The sequence below is a fragment of the Sorghum bicolor genome, chromosome 1, assembly GCF_000003195.3.
Source record: "Sorghum bicolor cultivar BTx623 chromosome 1, Sorghum_bicolor_NCBIv3, whole genome shotgun sequence".
NCBI classification, from domain to species: Eukaryota; Viridiplantae; Streptophyta; class Magnoliopsida; order Poales; family Poaceae; genus Sorghum; species Sorghum bicolor.
This window is the reverse complement of record NC_012870.2, coordinates 68,894,915-68,912,151: the sequence shown is the minus strand read 5'-3', so window position 1 is coordinate 68,912,151 and position 17,237 is coordinate 68,894,915. Positions and strand designations below refer to the sequence as shown.

The 17,237-nt window shown below is 41.2% G+C and overlaps 4 protein-coding genes across 4 annotated transcripts; 3 read left to right on the top strand and 1 right to left on the bottom strand.

The window, feature by feature from the left end:
* LOC8081123 (mitochondrial import inner membrane translocase subunit TIM22-4) lies at positions 375 to 3,563 on the bottom strand. The gene is made up of 4 exons (XM_002465365.2): positions 3,139 to 3,563; positions 1,579 to 1,769; positions 1,423 to 1,495; positions 375 to 986 (listed from the first exon to the last, which is right to left on the bottom strand). Exons 1-4 carry the CDS (start codon positions 3,299 to 3,301, stop codon positions 901 to 903), a joined length of 513 nt encoding a protein of 170 aa, XP_002465410.1. The 5' UTR covers positions 3,302 to 3,563; the 3' UTR covers positions 375 to 900.
* LOC8081122 (eukaryotic translation initiation factor 2 subunit alpha homolog) lies at positions 3,682 to 7,218 on the top strand. Its single transcript, XM_002467978.2, has 5 exons — positions 3,682 to 4,353; positions 5,403 to 5,549; positions 5,626 to 5,730; positions 6,494 to 6,592; positions 6,703 to 7,218. The coding sequence occupies exons 1-5, from the start codon at positions 3,838 to 3,840 to the stop codon at positions 6,853 to 6,855; spliced, it is 1,020 nt and encodes a 339-aa protein (XP_002468023.1). The 5' UTR covers positions 3,682 to 3,837; the 3' UTR covers positions 6,856 to 7,218.
* Positions 10,490 to 13,579, top strand: LOC8081121 (glucan endo-1,3-beta-glucosidase 9). Its single transcript, XM_002467977.2, has 2 exons — positions 10,490 to 11,031; positions 12,212 to 13,579. Exons 1-2 carry the CDS (start codon positions 10,676 to 10,678, stop codon positions 13,317 to 13,319), a joined length of 1,464 nt encoding a protein of 487 aa, XP_002468022.1. The 5' UTR covers positions 10,490 to 10,675; the 3' UTR covers positions 13,320 to 13,579.
* Positions 16,522 to 17,210, top strand: LOC8081120 (egg cell-secreted protein 1.2). Its single transcript, XM_002467976.2, has one exon. The coding sequence runs from the start codon at positions 16,522 to 16,524 to the stop codon at positions 17,035 to 17,037; it is 516 nt and encodes a 171-aa protein (XP_002468021.1). The 3' UTR covers positions 17,038 to 17,210.

Genomic DNA, 17,237 nt, shown 5'->3' with positions numbered 1-17,237 from the left:
GCTCGTAAAAAATGATGACCATGTGTGCATATATGAGCATCTGTGTCTACACTATGCTACTATGATTTGCAAAAATGTTGTGAGTTGGCAACTAATATAACGGCACGGTTCTCGTAGTTCTAAATTTTAGATTACGAGGCAATTGTTCCACAAAACAACTACTACCACTTCGAATGCAGCTTTTTGGTGTTAGGCGGCCACTATCGACACCGTCCAACAACACATTGAGATATGTACAATTCAAAATCAGTAGTGTAAAACGAGGAGAGTGTGTGAAACATTGGAAAGTGTGCAACATCACAAATCTCAACAGCACATTTGGATGATACAGATAGCACATGCTAAGCATGTACATGCTGCAAGCTTGCAACACATTATTAATCACTTCTCTCTTTCTCCTTTATACATGTAAAGATATCTTATATGGCAATATAGCACTACATGAGAAATCTTATACAGCGCTGCAGATGTCGAGAATAAAATGCAGAAGGCTGAAAAAAAGGAGTTCTGCGTGGATCACTTGATTGCATCAGCAGTGATGGAGCAGCGAAGGAAAGAGCAACAAACGTTCAGTGACTTCAGACTCCAGTCAGTAACGCCAACAGGTTGCAACAATATACACCCGTTGGCTGCAGATGTCGAGAGTAACATAAAGAAACATTTGAGAACAAGTAAACAACTCAGTCAATGTCATCGTGCATCATATTGATCAGGGTGGATCTCTTATGCGCTCCAGTAGTCCAGTTATAACTATGAAGCCAGCCAAGGAATTGGGAATAGTAAAAAAAAAGTTACATGATCTTTCATGATATGTAGATGACTGGATGTTGCAAAATACCAGGTTCTTCTGCCAACGCTACTCATACTCAGCTAAAAGGCTTCAAATTGACAACACCCATTTCAAGTATGCCGGTCAAAGAACTTCTCAATTGCCACTGAGAACGCAGCAAACCCTGCACATCCAATGCATGTAGCTTTTGGGCCACCTGTAAAAATATAAAATTCCCTTAGGTACATTTTCAAATATAGATACACCAGAACGGCAATATAGGAGACCTCTCCTCATTCTTAGCTAGTTACCTAAGCAGGAAGGGATAGAAAACGTGTATGTCATACATACAAAAGGAGCAGAAACACCTTTCAACTTCAGACTATGATCAGAAATGCAGATTTACAGTTAATACATAACAGCTTATTAATATCACCTATATAATTTTTGAGATATAGGCAGGAGACCAGAGGCACAAGTAGCTGGAATAAAGCTGCTTAAGAGGCCAAATATACCGATCCCCACAATCCATACAATAGACAACGCCAATGATTGCACCGTGAGATTTTACCGTTTTACTTAAGGAAATTTTGATAATTAAAAGTTTGGCAAATTGTCTCAGGGATTCATAGATGGCAAGACAAACAAAATACCTTTTACAGCTAAAGCTCCTCCAGTGACACAGCCAGCTACTGCTGTATTGGTAGTGTCATGCTTTGCCCGAACCTGCCAAAGAATGCAAATATAAATAGGAAGAGAACATGCCAAAACATCTATGAATGAAAAAAAAAACAGTTACAATTATCTACCTTCTCTATGGTACATTCAGCTGCTGAGAAAATCAGACCCATGACTGCAAAGGTTTTGGCATTACTTATACTTCTCCTACCCATCTGCTTTGCTGTGTATACTATTTGCTGCCTTGCTGTCATCTCCTCTGCCATTATTGGGTTGTCCAAAGCTCCAAAGAATAGTCCCATAAGTACACCAAGACCGCCTCCTAATGAATAGGAAGGATAAGAGAGTTAATAAAAGTTACCCATAGAAAAAAAAAATGCACACTGCTATACTTCTAACAAGAGTACTAGACTCTATTGAGTATAATTGGTGGTATGGCCAAGCAACTGATGTTGTGGGCTATTTAGCTTAAGGTAAGACAAGACATGATTTTTAGTCTATGGTACTAAACACCAAAATACAAAGCAGCTACTGAAGATTTGGTCATGTAGATCATAGATACAGCAAACATTATGAATACTACTAGTTCTGTATTATAACACATTTTTAGAAACACAGATGTTGTGCCTAAAAAATCACACTGTTAAAGGGTTACACCAGGACAAATTTGTGTTACAGGCACAGGCCTTTGTAGATAGAAATAGAATGAAGTATTCGAAATCAAGCTTCCTTCAATAAACTAAGCATCAGATTCCCTTGTAATTCATTGTAGTGAGTGAACATGATAATGTGACATGAATCATATCAATTATCAAATAGTAAAAACATAGCTTTCTTTCTACTGGCACAGAAAATGAGAAAAACAACACTATGTTTATTGCTACATGCTTCTAGCAACACTGAAGGTAAAAGAGAAAAACATCGTAGGGTGCAGAGAGTTAAATACAGCCTTTCCACCTCTGGGCAAATTCTTTGCAACCTACTTGAAATTTTGTTGAACCAATTCATGGAGTATATTCCATGGCCATCAATTACCATGACAAAACTAAATACAAAATATTTGTTCTGCAATTACCTGAGGCAAGTACACAACAAATACCATTACCATATAACATTTTACATTAAATTTCGTTTCAAAGGATAATATGATTTTTCTTTGATCTTGTCCAATAATTTCTTATGGGATCACTAAACAGGCAAGACAAGATAGACAAAAATATTATAATAAAACCAACTCTGAATTGATGCACAGCACACAAATCTCTTCTCACTTACAAAGTACCTTTATATGTTTCAAACTCTTTGGACAAACAAAGGAAAAGCTAAGGGTGGTGCATTATGAGTTCTTCCCATGAATTTTGGTGGAATCAACCCATTCCACATGCATATGAATTATTAGCTTATGAGAATGAGATGGTGATGGATGAACCGATTCCATTCAACAAACCAAACAAAAAAGTGAGGAGTGAGAAGACGATGGACCATCTCGTTCCTCAAACCAAACACACCCTAAGTAAATAATCATGTAAGCAATGAACAACTGCCTCCTACCAGACCTCTCAATTTCCCTATCACTATCCAACCTCCAAGCCACCGACCGAACATTTAGCTCCCGATAAATATAGCTCATCACAAAGAAATGCCATACTTCGTGTTCGTGCCCGAGTAATAATGAGAGAGAGAGAGCTCACCCATGACGCCACTGACGACGCTGCGGACGGCGCAGTTGTTCCAGATGTCCTGCCCCTTGATCTCCTCCACCGTGGGCATCCGGATCGGCTCCACGGCCGCCGCCTGGCTCGTCGACTCGCCCCCGGCGCCGGCGCCTGCCGCCGATGGATCAGGGGAAGCCATCCCTCGCTATCTACTCTCCTTACACTCTCCTCTAGGCGACAGAGACAGCAGAAGCCGCACCGCAGCTGGCGAGAGGACGGTTCTGAAAGCTCGAGAGGCGGGTTGGGTGGAGACTGGGGAGGAGCTGGGTGGTGTGTATCCCCGGCGGCGGCTTGGTTTTCTTACACCCTCCTCCAAGAAGAGAGAGGGTCGGCGCCGCGCAGGGAATCAGAGGGAAGCAGAGGAGGGTATTCCGGACCCTCACGTGAGCCACACGTGATGACGGGAAACGGAAACCTCTCGTACTAGTAGTTCTAAAAATTACGCTAACGTTGAAGGGAAACGGAAACGGAAACGGGGAGACCCGCAAACCCTTTCGAGATATCATCCGCCGACCCATAGCGTGGCCGTTCGATTCGTTCTCAAGTTCCCTTCCCCAAGCACAACACAGAGCATCGTCTGCCCGCCCGCACCCAGCCGCCGCCGTCTCTCCAAAACCCAACCAAACCCTAGATCCGCCGCCCTCAGCTCCGGTGAGACGCTCCTCCCCAGCGAAGATGCCGAACCTCGAGTGCCGGATGTATGAGCAGCGGTTCCCGGAGGTGGACGCCGCGGTGATGATCCAGGTGAAGCACATCGCTGACATGGGCGCGTACGTCTCCCTGCTCGAGTACAACAACATCGAGGGCATGATCCTCTTCTCCGAGCTCTCCCGCCGCCGTATCCGCTCCATCTCCTCCCTCATCAAGGTTGGCCGCCAGGAGCCCGCCATCGTGCTCCGTGTCGACCGCGACAAGGGCTACATCGACCTTTCCAAGCGCCGCGTCTCCGAGGAGGAGGCGCACGCGTGCGAGGACAGGTACAACAAGTCCAAGCTCGTGCACTCCATCATGCGCCACGTCGCCGAGACGCTCGAGGTCGACCTTGAGCCGCTCTACCAGCGGATTGGCTGGCCGCTCTACCGCAAGTACGGCCACGCCTTCGAGGCCTTCAAGCTCATCGTTGCCGACCCTGACGCCATCCTCGACGCACTCACCTATGAGGAGAAGGAGGTCGGCCCAGACGGCCAGGAGGTTAATTCTGTTTCCTTGCAGAATTGCAAATCGCTAACTCTCCAAGTTACCTGTGTGCTTTATGCTATACTCTGATCAGAACAGGACTAGCAGATTAATATTGTTATTGTTTGTGCAAGTTAATTTTTCTTATCAGGCCTCTTCCTTTAATCAAATACTTATATTAAGAAACTTAGAGCTACAGTACATTGTAGTTTCTTTTTGGAACTTTAAGTATTCTATTATTAAACCTCTCTAGTCTTTTAGAGCCATATACTACTTTGTGGCCCTGTTGTTGAGTTTTTGCCCCAAGATTGTCTGTTGAATGGTTATTTCCAACTTTGTGGGTTTTGTTAAGTAGATAACACTGAGATTATTAATTGGTTTGGTATTTTTATGCTTGACATCTGTTATTTGAAACAATCCTAATCAATCTAACATTCACAATTGCAACCTGGATAATCATTCCTGTGGCTACTTATGTTGTTTGAACACGATTAAATTTAGTGGACAGATTAAGTAGGTTTGGATGTTGCAGACTTGTTCCATGTCCTTATATAACACTAGGCATTTTTACGTGTTTACATGTACAAACTATGTCGACTTTAGGAACCAGTAGGAATTTATGTAAAAACTATAGCAGTAGTTTGTTGAACTTTTTTTATCAGTACCAATTTGTATATAGTTTAGTTTGTTTGTCTGTCAATGGATACTTGTCCTTGGAATGGTAAATCCTGGCCTGTTGACTCATTTTGAACTAATGTTAAACGCATGCCTTTCAAATTATTAGTAACTGATCAAGAATCATTGAATGTATCAAGTTGGAATTTCCATGCAGTAGATAGACAGTAGTAAAGCTTGGTTTAGGTGCTTAACTTCGTATGCAGTTTATATTGTATAGGCAAACAGTTGCCAAAATAATGGCCATTGATTTCAGAGTTATGTTTTTGTTATTGGAGTGGTGTTCCTGCGTATGTTGATACTTTGTTGTTGAAAAGAATTATGGATTTTCTCTAGATGCATTTATACAGAACTTTTTGAGACAAGAATGTGCTTAAAATTACTGATAGGTGACTAAGGTGGTGCCTGCTGTCACCCCTGAGGTTAAGGATTCCCTGGTGAAGAACATAAGGAGGAGGATGACACCACAGCCACTCAAGATCCGTGCTGATATAGAGATGAAATGCTTCCAGTTTGATGGAGTGCTCCATATTAAGGTTCTAAATGCCTCTATTGGGGCCCTTGTGATTTGACAATGGTATATGCAAAAACTAATTATATCTGTATTCACAGCAAGCTATGAAGAAAGCTGAAGCTGCGGGCAATGATAACTGTCCTGTGAAGATTAAGCTAGTTGCTCCTCCACTTTATGTTCTGACCACACAGACTCTTGACAAGGTTGGCATTACCTTAGTACTTAATATATGTGGGCAACTTGTTATAGCTGAGTTATTTGATAAAGTTTCGTCTGTGTCTCTGTGATGTGACCAAACCTTCCAGGCTGCACTTATATGTTGCTAAGAATAGTTGTGGCCTGCCAACCGTTATTGTGGCGCTTGTTCTGTTTGCCAATACTTTTGATCTTTTGCCTTTTACTGTTTACTGGTTAGCATTGTGCTTGGAGTCACATTGCACAAAATGCAATGACCAGGCTTTTATAGTGTGGTATTGTCTGCACTATTTATAATGTAGTAATCTATCAAAATGGTTCTTATCAATGTAATTTACAATTATGAACTACACCAAATGCATCTGCCAAATTTATAGTGCAGTATTTTTCTGATTCTAGACTTTCATGGTTCTTAATCAATGTGGTTCACAATTTTTGCCTTCATAGAAATTAGGGAATTATTCGGCTAGCTTGGATCACTGTGGAATGCTATTTCTTATTACTTGTTGTTAACAGATTGTATATTAGGCAGTCCGAAAATATATTAGCTAGCCATTATTTGCGTGCTTATCGAATGAAACACCTTGTTTTGCCATTACTATATGTTGTAGTGTGATACTTGTACATGCATGTGAGCATGGGTCATATTTGACCCCATGTATTGCAATGTTCTTTTAGTTTGAAACCTAGCATTATGGTTAAGGCCGCCTCTTATCCTTCCTACCCATAAAACAATTATCATTGCTTCTTTTCTGTGTTGCCTTTGAACAGGAACAAGGCATTTCAGTTCTCACTGATGCAATCAAGGCTTGTACAGCAGAGATTGAAAAATACAAAGGAAAGTTACTAGTGAAGGAACCACCAAGAGCTGTAAGTTCTTTTCAATATCTGTTAATTCTTTTATATTCCCATTCCAAGCATGCTAGTCTTCATGTGCATGTTCTAAAACCTAAAGCTGTGGATACTCTCTGGAAAAACAGGTTAGCGAGCGGGAAGACAAGCTATTCCTCGACCAGATTGATTCTCTTATGGAGCAAAATGCAGAGGTCGATGGTGACGCTGACAGTGAAGAGGAGGAAGATACAGGAATGGGCGATGTTGATATTACAAATTCTGGCGTCACTGCTTACTAAGGCTACACTGGTTGATTTGGATGAGATTTGCTGTATAGCACCAGCTAAGATCTAAGCCGTTCTGTTTGGAAGCAGTTCCTTTTTTGTTAGGTTTTGGTGGCTGAAATGCCCGTGAATTCACTGAAACTTGTTACTTGCGGTGTTAATGTTTTGGGTTCAGCCGGTGTTGGGGTAGCTTTTACTTCTGTCGAGAAGCATCAAATTTTTCTTGGGAGTGAGAACAGAGGTCGTTGCTATACAGTGTTTATTCACTTCATATACGCAGTCTTGGTTGGCTTTGGCTGCCGGTTCGAATTGACCTGCTTAGATCCTTCGTCAGTCCCAAAAAAAAGTTAATGGGATGGAATAAATGTTGTTATGGCATTCGTGTCGTTTTTTTTAATTTAACTAGCTTTATAGAAAATATTAGTAATATTTATATTTTTAAATAAGTTTATTATGAAAATAGATTTAGTGATCTTTAAATTTTCTTGTATATATTTGATTAAATTTAAAAGTATTTGACTTCTCGGATGCAAGAATTGGACAGAGGAAGGAAGCTTATCTAGAGTGAATACTCTAATCCGTGACCCCGCGCTACAACTTTGGCCTATCTAGAGTTCTTGGTGCACTGTTTGGTCGTGAATGGTCCTTTGTGCACCGTTTGGTTGGAGTTGGAGTTATGTGAATGTAGAATGCTTGTTTAATAATCCTACTGTTCTTTTACAATAATTTAATAAGGCCTTGTTTAGTTCACCTCGAAAACTAAAAAGTTTTCAAGATTCTTTGTCACATCGAATGCATATGCATAAAGCATTAAATATAGACGAAAACAAAAACTAATTACACAGTTTAGCTGTAAATCACGGGACGAATCTTTTGATCCTAGTTAGTCCATGATTGGATAATATTTGTCACAAACAAACGAAAGTGCTACAGTAGCGAAATTCAAAAAATTTTCACATCTAAACAAGGCCTAATCCTTATGTGACGAAATGAAGAAGTAACATGCGAATGTCTCTGGTCCCCCACATATCATACATAAATTCTCTACTTAGCACACGTAAGGATGTACATCCTCTGTAGTTAACGTGATACATTGTAGAGAAAACCCTAGAAAGATGTAGATGTGAATCCTCTGCAATCGATTGTATCTTGACACATTTTAGGAGGATGTACACGAGAGGTTAATGTCCTCTCCCCCATTATACGAGGGGTTAATGTTCTCTCACTACTGTTTTTTATGCAACCATTTCAATGTAGGTGAGAAGGTGAAGTTATAGAGATACGCTTATATCTTAACACATTATATGAGGATGCACATGAGGGGGTTAATGCTCTCCCCATTATTTGCTTGTGCAACCATCTTAAAGCAAGTGACAAGGTGAAATCATAGAGATGTAATGCTTGTCACACGGTGTTGTCAATGGATAGTGGACAGAGCAGGGCAGCTTAAAAGTCTGTGCCAAAGTAAGTGGCTTACTCTTTTGTCAATTTTCTAAAATTGATTTAACCATTTGAAAAGGTGTTTAGATTCCATGGGCTAACAACTAGTTTTTGAAATGTCGTCAAGAGAAGGGGTAAACAGGCATTTCTTGACATTCAAACTAAACAACGGAGATGTTAGGCATCCATATGAATACTGAAGCATCCACGATTTTCAAGAAACTCAAATCAAAGTACAAATACCCTATGAAACATCCACACAATATATAAAAAGAGAGGTGTGGGGCCTTATAGACTATTTCAGTGCAAAGCAAAATGATTACACACAAGAATATAGAATTACAACACACCCTGTCAAAAACGCGGTATCCATGCATGCATCTTGTATTTGCAGGTTTATGCTGCACAACTCCAAACTTGCTAATTTTCAGCTCCAACACCAAAGGTGAAACATTTTTTTTCTAGAGTTTAGTCTGTCTCTATGTATGAATATCAAATATCAGGGAACGGATAGTGATACATGATGTCTTGTATGTTGATAGTAAATAAGGATGACACATGTTTTCTTAAATATAATTTGTCAAGAAATAATGGAGATCTTTGAACTTAGAGGAGCTTCGACTGTCATTGATCGAACTTAACTCTGCAAAAGAAGTTGCCATCAAAATTCTCTCTAGAAGAATTCAAAAAATTATTAGTGGTTGAGTTTTCTTTGGGTGTGGGTGGATGTACAAAATAGTGCAAAAGCTGAGGATAAATAAAAAACTATTAGTTATTGGGTTTCTTTGGGTATGATTGGATGTATAAAATAGAACATGGGAATAAATTTATTTTCACTAGGGATATAATTTACAAAGTCCAAATACAAAGATAGTCTTTGTAGTTCATATACATGAGAAGGCAAATAATAAACAAATTAGCATTTTGATCTAACCTATAGCCGATGTCCTAAAGATTAATTTGATGAAGTTTACATTCAAAAAGAGAAAAAAGATGCATGAAGTTTTATTGCGATGGATTATAAAGGAGAAATAGTGATACCCAACACAATAAGAGTCAATATGGTGTATAATACGTTAAGTGCAAATACCAAAGCCTATTCGATCACTTATCTAGACAAGCTTGCTTGGCTAGACAACAATCCAGGTCATGGATTTTGAGTGCCTGGTGGTTAGAGCATCTCCAACAATTTGCTAAAGCACTTGCCATCCTAAAAAATTTAACAAAAGAGACAAAAAAACTTGCCATCGCGCGATTCAGCCTATTCGGTGCCATTCCCGCCAGACATGTGAAAGTTCTGGCCTGTTCTTGCCGTCCTGCTTGTTGCTGCAGAGATGCTGCAGAGCTGCTCGTGATGACATGTTGCTACTGATAGTGATGGATGAGACACTTTGTACAGCCAATGATTTAATTAAATGACGAAAGGTAAAGCAACTGAGAATTCGTCAGAGGTCAGACTAGAAGCCGCCCGTTTTTATGCGAAAAAATTTTAGATTTCGCTACTATAGCATTTTCGTTTGTTTGTGGCAAATATTGTTCAATTATGGACTAACTAGAATCAAAAAATCATCTCGCGATTTACAAGTAAATTGTGCAATTAGTTTTTATTTTTGTTTATACTTAATACTTCATGCATGTGCCGAAAGATTCGATGTGACGAAGAATCTTGAAAATTTTTTAGTTTTCAGGTTGAACTAAATGGTAACAGGAGACGGCGCCACAGACAACAGTGTGCCCTCGCGACGGTTGTAGCGGGTACGATGGATCCATCGATCTGGTAGTTGGTAGTTTATAGTGGTGGGTCTGTTTTTTCATAATTTGGCAAATCTAATTGGCAAACTGTTGGAGATGACAAATTATTTCACTTGCCAAATCTTTTAGCAACTTGCCAACACACAAGATTTGGCAAACGTTTTTTTAGCAAACTGTTGGAGATGCTCTTAGGATCTGTTGCTTGAGAGTTGAGAGGCATTTGACTGCAGCATCCAAGGTCCTATGACGATATGTCTTAGATTCAAAAATCTTACTAGAGGCTCTAAAGTCATATTTTTATGATTTTTAAGCTTATGTATATGGATTTTGTTTGGATTGATTTTTTTCTTGGAATTTTTAAAGGCTCGATCTCTATCGAAGTAATAAAGTGTAAACTCCGTTCAAAAAAATCTGCCTCCTAAAAATACTCGTGTCAAATATGAAATTACTTGTATTTCATGAAAAATTCATAAAAGTATTGACATTTGGCTAGGGGAAAACAATAGCACTACTCCGTAGCCTACGGCTAGCCGTCTCCGCACGGCAGAACGGGGAGAAAGAGGGCTGACAGGCCGGCGACACCGCACACGGCGCACTAGTGTGAAGTAGTGGCAGGCCTACAGCGCGCACGGAACACGAGGCAATGCCGTCCACTCGCCTCCGCCCGCCGCCGCCGTTCGTTCCTGGCCTCCTCCTCCTCCTCCTCGCCATGGCGCCGCCACCGCCGGCTTCCGCGGTGGGCGTGAACTGGGGCTTCGCGTCCTCCCTCTCGCTCCCGGCGGCGCAGGTCGTACGGGGCCTCCTCCTCCCCAACTCCGTTCCCCGCGTCCGCCTCGCCGCCGCCTCCTCCGACGCGCTCGCGGCGCTCGCGGGCACCGGCATCGCCGTCAGCGTCGGGATCCCTGACGCGCTGCTCCGGCCCCTCGCGTCCTCCACCAAGGCCGCCGCCGCGTGGGTCCACGACAATGTCACCCGTTACTCCTCCAGCGTGCGGTTCGAGTAAGAGCTCCCTTCCAATGCACGATTTGTAGGCGCCTCTTCATCAGATTACTAAAATGGGATTATGGGGTCTTTTGCTAGTCGAATGTTCCCAGAGAAAACGAAGCACGGATGTTGGTTTTAGTTCACCTAATTCTCATGTCGACGGGTCTTTTGCTAGTCGAATGTTCCCAGAGAAAACGAAGCACGGATGTTGGTTTTAGTTCACCTAATTCTCATGTCGACAGAAAACGACCAATTGGGCACAGTTGACTTTCAATTGACTCGATTAATCAATATGACTGCAGTCTTCGTACTCGCAACCCGTTACAGTAGTCACTGCAGTTCTACTGTCGGTGTCTGGATCCTACGGTGCATTTGTTACCTTATTTCTATAATCAGATTGGATAATGTCAGCTGTGTGGCTGATCAATTTGAATCGAAGAAGGGAACCATTTCTTTACTGAATGTATTAGTTGGCTTCAGTAGATAACTTGGTGCTTCTCCCTTGCAATAGTTCACTGGAATTTTCTTATAACTAGGTTGTAGTACCTGGAGAACCTCTTCTGTGAAATTAAACTATGAAAAGTCCACAAAATGTCACTACTGATATGCTGGTAGTGACAGGTTCCTGATTGGTGAATGTGATTGAGGGATGCTACAATGACTTTTATCTATACCAAGTAAACAATTGGAGGTGGAATTTACCATTTCAGAGAACTTCAATGGGCAGAATGTGAATATAATCCTCCTAGGTTACAACTTTGAACCTGGGAGGACATTTAGATTATCTTTTGATATTCTTCATTTCGTATATCAGATTCAAAAGTAGCAGAATAATAGAGTATGTATTTTACGTCCACTGCTATGTCAAAGCCTAGACCCTTAATAGCTGAAAAGAGTACATAGTTGGGTATTTAGTGCTGTGTACCTTTTGTGACAGATGATTATGTTTCATTTCTGCAAAAAAATAACAGATTGACTTTATTAACTGAGCAATAACAGATGATTATTTAGTGCAGTGTGTTATAGAGCAAGTATCATGAGGACATTGTATATCCCACTGCATAGATGAAGTGAATCATGCATTAAATAATGCCATTACTTGTGTCCAATCTGTATGTGCATCTATGTTGCAACTCTGTTTTTTAATTGTATCTTTAATAGTATTTTAAAATTGACAAACAAATTGACTTTACAGGTATATTGTTGTCGGGGATGAGCCCTTTCTTCTACGTCATGGACAGAATTTTCATCCTTTTGTAGTTCGTGCAGCAGAAAATGTTCAACAAGCATTAGTCCATGCAAAATTGTCTGGCAAGATGAAGGTGCTAGTACCTTGTACTGCTGACACATTCCAGAATGCATCTATCCTGCCCTCGAAAGCTAGCTTCAGATCTGATGTTAACAAGACCATGGCAGATCTCCTCTCATTTCTTGCTAACAGCAGTTCTCCATTTATGGTGGAGCTGGATCCATTTTTGAGCTTTCAACACAACAAAAATATGTCATTGGACTATTACCTGTTCCAACTAATGTCTCATCCTGTAAAAGATGGTCAAAACAAGTATGACAATTACGTTGATGCAAGCATAGATGCTCTGGTTACTTCTCTAACCAAAGCTGGCTTCAGTGACATGGACATCATTGTCGGGAGAGCAGGATGGCCAACAGATGGAGCTGTGAACGCAACTCCTGCTATTGCTCAATCGTTCATGACTGGCCTAGTCAACCACCTGGGTAAAAAGTCTGGGACTCCACTTCGCCCAAAAGTCCCTCCAATTGAGATGTATCTCTTCAGCCTTTTAGATGAAGATCAACGGAGTATAGCTAGTGGAGGTTATGAAAGGCATCATGGCATTTTTACCTTTGATGGCCAGGCAAAGTACTATGCCAACATAGGTCAAGGTCCTAAATCACTCAAGAATGCCCCTGCTGTCAATTACCTTCCATCAAAATGGTGTGTGCTAGACAACAATAAGGATTTGTCCAATGTTTCTTCTAGTTTCTCGTCAGCTTGCTCCAAAGGTGACTGCACTTCTCTGTTACCTGGTGGCTCCTGCTCAGGTCTTGCCTGGCCTGGGAATGTGTCGTACGCGTTCAACAACTACTACCAGCAGCATGATCAGAGTGAGGATAGTTGCTACTTCAATGGCCTAGGTTTGATAACTACTGTTGATCCATCTGTCGACAATTGTTTGTTTCCTCTCGCAATTCGCACTTCTGCCGCCACTTCTTTGCACCTAACATTGCCCGTGTTGCTATTATTAGTTTTGTGGTTTTTGCATTGTCTGTATATAGTCTGGTGAGGCTAGATTGAGTCTTCAAAAGTGTTTCTTTGGGCCTCTTGTTGAATGTACTCCAAAGTTCCGGTGCACCCCATCAGACGATATTATTCCTGGAATGGCACAATTTCTGATGTCTCTTAGAGTAACATATTAGAATTGGTAGGTTTAGTCCAAATGTAATGATGTGCATTAAGATAGTCGGGCTGAGTCAAACAGCACACCTCTCTTGTTCAAAATTTGAACCTGGTAATGTCGCCATTTCATGATAGATACATTCTTGGTTTCACTACATCTTAGAAAGTCCAGTTAACAGAGGGTGCTCCACGTTCATTTTTACTACAAGTGAACCGTGCAGTTTAGCTGGAGAGCTAGCAGGCAGCAGTGTACAAAGTCTAATCCACAGCTGTGACTCTGTGAACTGGGGTTGGACCTGCCACAGAGGGGAGCATGTCTTTTTGTTTGTGCAATTGTCAGTGCCTAAGGAAATGTGTTATACAGTTATACACAGTTAATTATTCATCTTTCAGCCAATGAACACTGACTTGATGTGGAAGAACTTGGTACAGATTCCGGGAAACGGATGCTGACTTGCTGAGAGGCCTTGGTCCCTCGGTCCCATAAACAAAGACCTTTAGTATTCAAAATTTATCGCACAAAGAAAATCTGTTTGATTTTGCATGCATAAATCAGGGGGTGCACTCTTCACTGTACGAGATGTTTTGGTTCGGAGATAGTCCCTCCGTCCCTGAATATAAAGCACGATTTAACTTAGTGTGGTCTTCAAAAACATATTTGGGCCTATGATTTCTCTTATAATATATAACTAGCGTGTTGTTTCGGGAATTTGCAAAATAGTTTTGTATTAGCTTGGAACAAAAGGAGCAAGCAATTTTGTAGCATTGTCAGAACATTTAGGTTTGTGATATTGAGATGCTATGTCTTCGAATAATAGAAAATAGTTAGCGGCCATGCAAATAGCTAATGTTTCTAAAATAGATGGGTAGAAGGATATAAGATGTTCAGCTATTACACACACTCAAGATATATCAGACACTACCTGTCCATATGTACACAGGGTGCGGTTCACCTACTTTTCCTAAATTGTTACTAACAAAAAATAATTGTATATATGCAGAGGTGTGAAGTATGTTAAAAAACATTGATTGATACTCCTGTGTTATTCTAAATATGAATAGCACAAATCCTGAAAAAGAATTGCCAGAACTATGGTATTAAAGGCTGAAAACATCAATGGAAAACAGCCTATTAGATGTTCCTCAAAGAACATGGTACTGTTTATCACGCTTAAATAAAACCACCTAAAGAATATGTCCAAAGGAAATAGTGAGCAAACGATCATGGAAGTGTCTGAAATTTTTTAGTGCGTACACAAACTTGCATAGACACAGTGTAGTGAACTTTGAAAAAGGAAGCAAATATCAAGTTGAGGGAACCATTTACAGATGAGTCACAACATCCAGTATTTGGTAGGATGGGGAGGGAGAGAAAAGAACTTGCTTAGGAGAAGAAGTGGGCATCGCTGCCTGCTGCATGCAGTGAGCAGCATATGTTCTTTCAGATATGGGCCGATCACCTTCAGTGCAGCGAGCACGAGCAGCATGAGCTTTTAACTTTGGGTCTTGTTCAGTTCATCTCAAAAATAAAAAACTTTTTAAAATTTCTCGTCTCATCGAATCTTTCGGCATATGCATTAAGTATTAAATATAGACGAAAATAAAAACTAATTGCACAGTTTGCCTATAAATCACGAGATGAATCTTTTGAGTCTAGTTAGTCCATGATTGAACTATAATTGCTAAATAAAAACGAAAGTGTTACGGTGTCCCGAACCAAAAAAAAATTTGGAACTAAACAAGGCTTTGATATGGGCCATCTTTTTTTAGAGAGAGAGGAGCAGGCGTAGCAAAATGCTGGGAAAGGAAGAAGCGTGAGAAATATATATATATAGTGGTATTGAGGCTGCACAGTAATATGAGCAGCCATTTCTATCACCGTTTCAGTGCAATCCTCCACAATATTGCCATCATAGATGCTTGGCTGCTAGTTATCTTGCCATGATTAATTGAATGAGTTACGTAGAGAACAGTTGAGGGAGTGGAATTTAAGTGCTTAGTTAAAGAAACAGTAAGGTAAGCACGATTGGATTTCTCTCTTCCACGAAGATGCAAAATGGAAACGTTGTATAGAATAACAATGGAGGAGAAGCGCTTAGTGGCTTCTAAGGTGATGTGTGCTGATGACGTGGCACGAAGTGAGATAAGAAAAACTCTCTAGTGGGGGTTTTATATTAAGACAATATAAGATTTATAGGAACAAAAGTTTGATCATTAGAAAGTATTTCCAAATACAAATTTAATGTAATTACTTTTGTAATACAAACTTTTGATATAATTAGGCTAATGCCAATCATAACCATTAGGTATAAGTTCGTTTTCAACCTTAAATTACGGAATTGGATATTGAAGGTCCTCTAACGCGTTTTTCTATTTTCAGACATAATAAAAATATAGTTTGATCTCTAAACATCCATAACAAATTTATTTTTAATCATAGGAAAATATGAAACTAATACCAGTTGTTTTCCTCAAAATGTTATTTATCTATCTGTTGTTTATTCTGGATCTTATTCACTTTAAGTATGGCTACGAACAATAGAAAAAAAATTCTAGATAAATCACAAACATATATATAACGTTTTTAGAAGTAAATTTGGTTTCATATTTTTATTTTAAAAGATAGATATAAAGTGTTTACAAAATAAAAAACGACCTTTGAAATCAGTAAGGAGGACACGTTCTGTATCCGATTTTTATAGTTCAAACTTGAAAATCAAATTGGCGGTTTTAATCAAAACACATAAAATTGGAAAATAACCCGGCATGAGCATATGACTGTGTCCGCTGAAGTTCTGTGTGCGTGCCGTGGCTCCATGCATGCCTCCATGGCACGATAGAATTTTACATTACTGCCAGAGACAATACTCCATTATATTAGAGTATAATTTATTTAATTACAGCCCACTTCTTTTCCATTAAAGAGAGATTAAAAAGCGTGGCTTTACACATTCTGAAACTAATTGTGACTCTTGGCTTGCCTGCAGTTACTGCCACCTTCTATAAGTACAGTCTCAGGCTACATATTATAACTATCGAAATATCTTAACCTTCGTTCATCGTCCTAAGTTTTACTCTTACTGGAGCACATGGCACTCTCCCGCCTGTCCACGGCCGTGCTCTCCTGCCTGGCGCTGCTCGTCGCGTCGACGGCCGCGCACCGGACGCCGCCGACGGCTTTCGCCCCGTCGTCGTCGTCGTCGTCGCACTCGGTCCGGGGCCTGCCGGCACTGGCGGAGCGGCTGGAGGGCGCGGAGGCGCAGCAGTGCTGGGAGGCGCTGGTGGAGATCAAGTCGTGCACGGGCGAGATCATCATCCTCTTCATCAAGGGCGAGGCGTTCCTGGGGCCCGGGTGCTGCCGCGCCATCCGCGTCATCGAGCAGAGCTGCTGGGCCGCCGACAACATGCTGTCCATCATCGGCTTCACCCCGCAGGAAGGGGACATGCTCAAGGGCTACTGCGACGCCGGCGACGACGGCAGCGGCGGCGGGCAGAGCGGCTCGTCGCCGCCGCCGCGCGGTGCGGACGCGGTCGGTGCTGCTGCTGCTGCTGCCCGCGAGAGCGTCGCTGCCGTCGCGGGAAGGAAGAGCTCGATGCACCGTTAGATGGCCGGATCATGATGTGTTCGTTTGATCGTTTCCACGTCCAATCTTGCGGCTTCGTATGCCAAATAATAAATCGTCTCGAGAAAGTCTGGCTTTGTAGAGATAATAATTAATATTGGTGTATCATTTTTACAGAAAGCATCAGGTCGCGCTCGCGCGTTTGCTCCCTGAAATTGCAGAAACTTTAACGTGCTCTGACA

Coding starts and splice junctions, on each gene's coding strand:
- LOC8081120 (XM_002467976.2), top strand. CDS start 16,522: ATGGCACTCTCCCGCCTGTCCACGGCCGTGCTCTCCTGCCTGGCGCTG.
- LOC8081122 (XM_002467978.2), top strand. CDS start 3,838: ATGCCGAACCTCGAGTGCCGGATGTATGAGCAGCGGTTCCCGGAGGTG. Junction 4,354..5,402: donor TCGGCCCAGACGGCCAGGAG/GTTAATTCTGTT, acceptor AATTACTGATAG/GTGACTAAGGTGGTGCCTGC. Junction 6,593..6,702: donor TGAAGGAACCACCAAGAGCT/GTAAGTTCTTTT, acceptor CTGGAAAAACAG/GTTAGCGAGCGGGAAGACAA.
- LOC8081123 (XM_002465365.2), bottom strand. CDS start 3,301: ATGGCTTCCCCTGATCCATCGGCGGCAGGCGCCGGCGCCGGGGGCGAG. Junction 1,496..1,578: donor CTGAATGTACCATAGAGAAG/GTAGATAATTGT, acceptor ATTCTTTGGCAG/GTTCGGGCAAAGCATGACAC. Junction 987..1,422: donor AGGAGCTTTAGCTGTAAAAG/GTATTTTGTTTG, acceptor ATATTTTTACAG/GTGGCCCAAAAGCTACATGC.
- LOC8081121 (XM_002467977.2), top strand. CDS start 10,676: ATGCCGTCCACTCGCCTCCGCCCGCCGCCGCCGTTCGTTCCTGGCCTC. Junction 11,032..12,211: donor TCCTCCAGCGTGCGGTTCGA/GTAAGAGCTCCC, acceptor TTGACTTTACAG/GTATATTGTTGTCGGGGATG.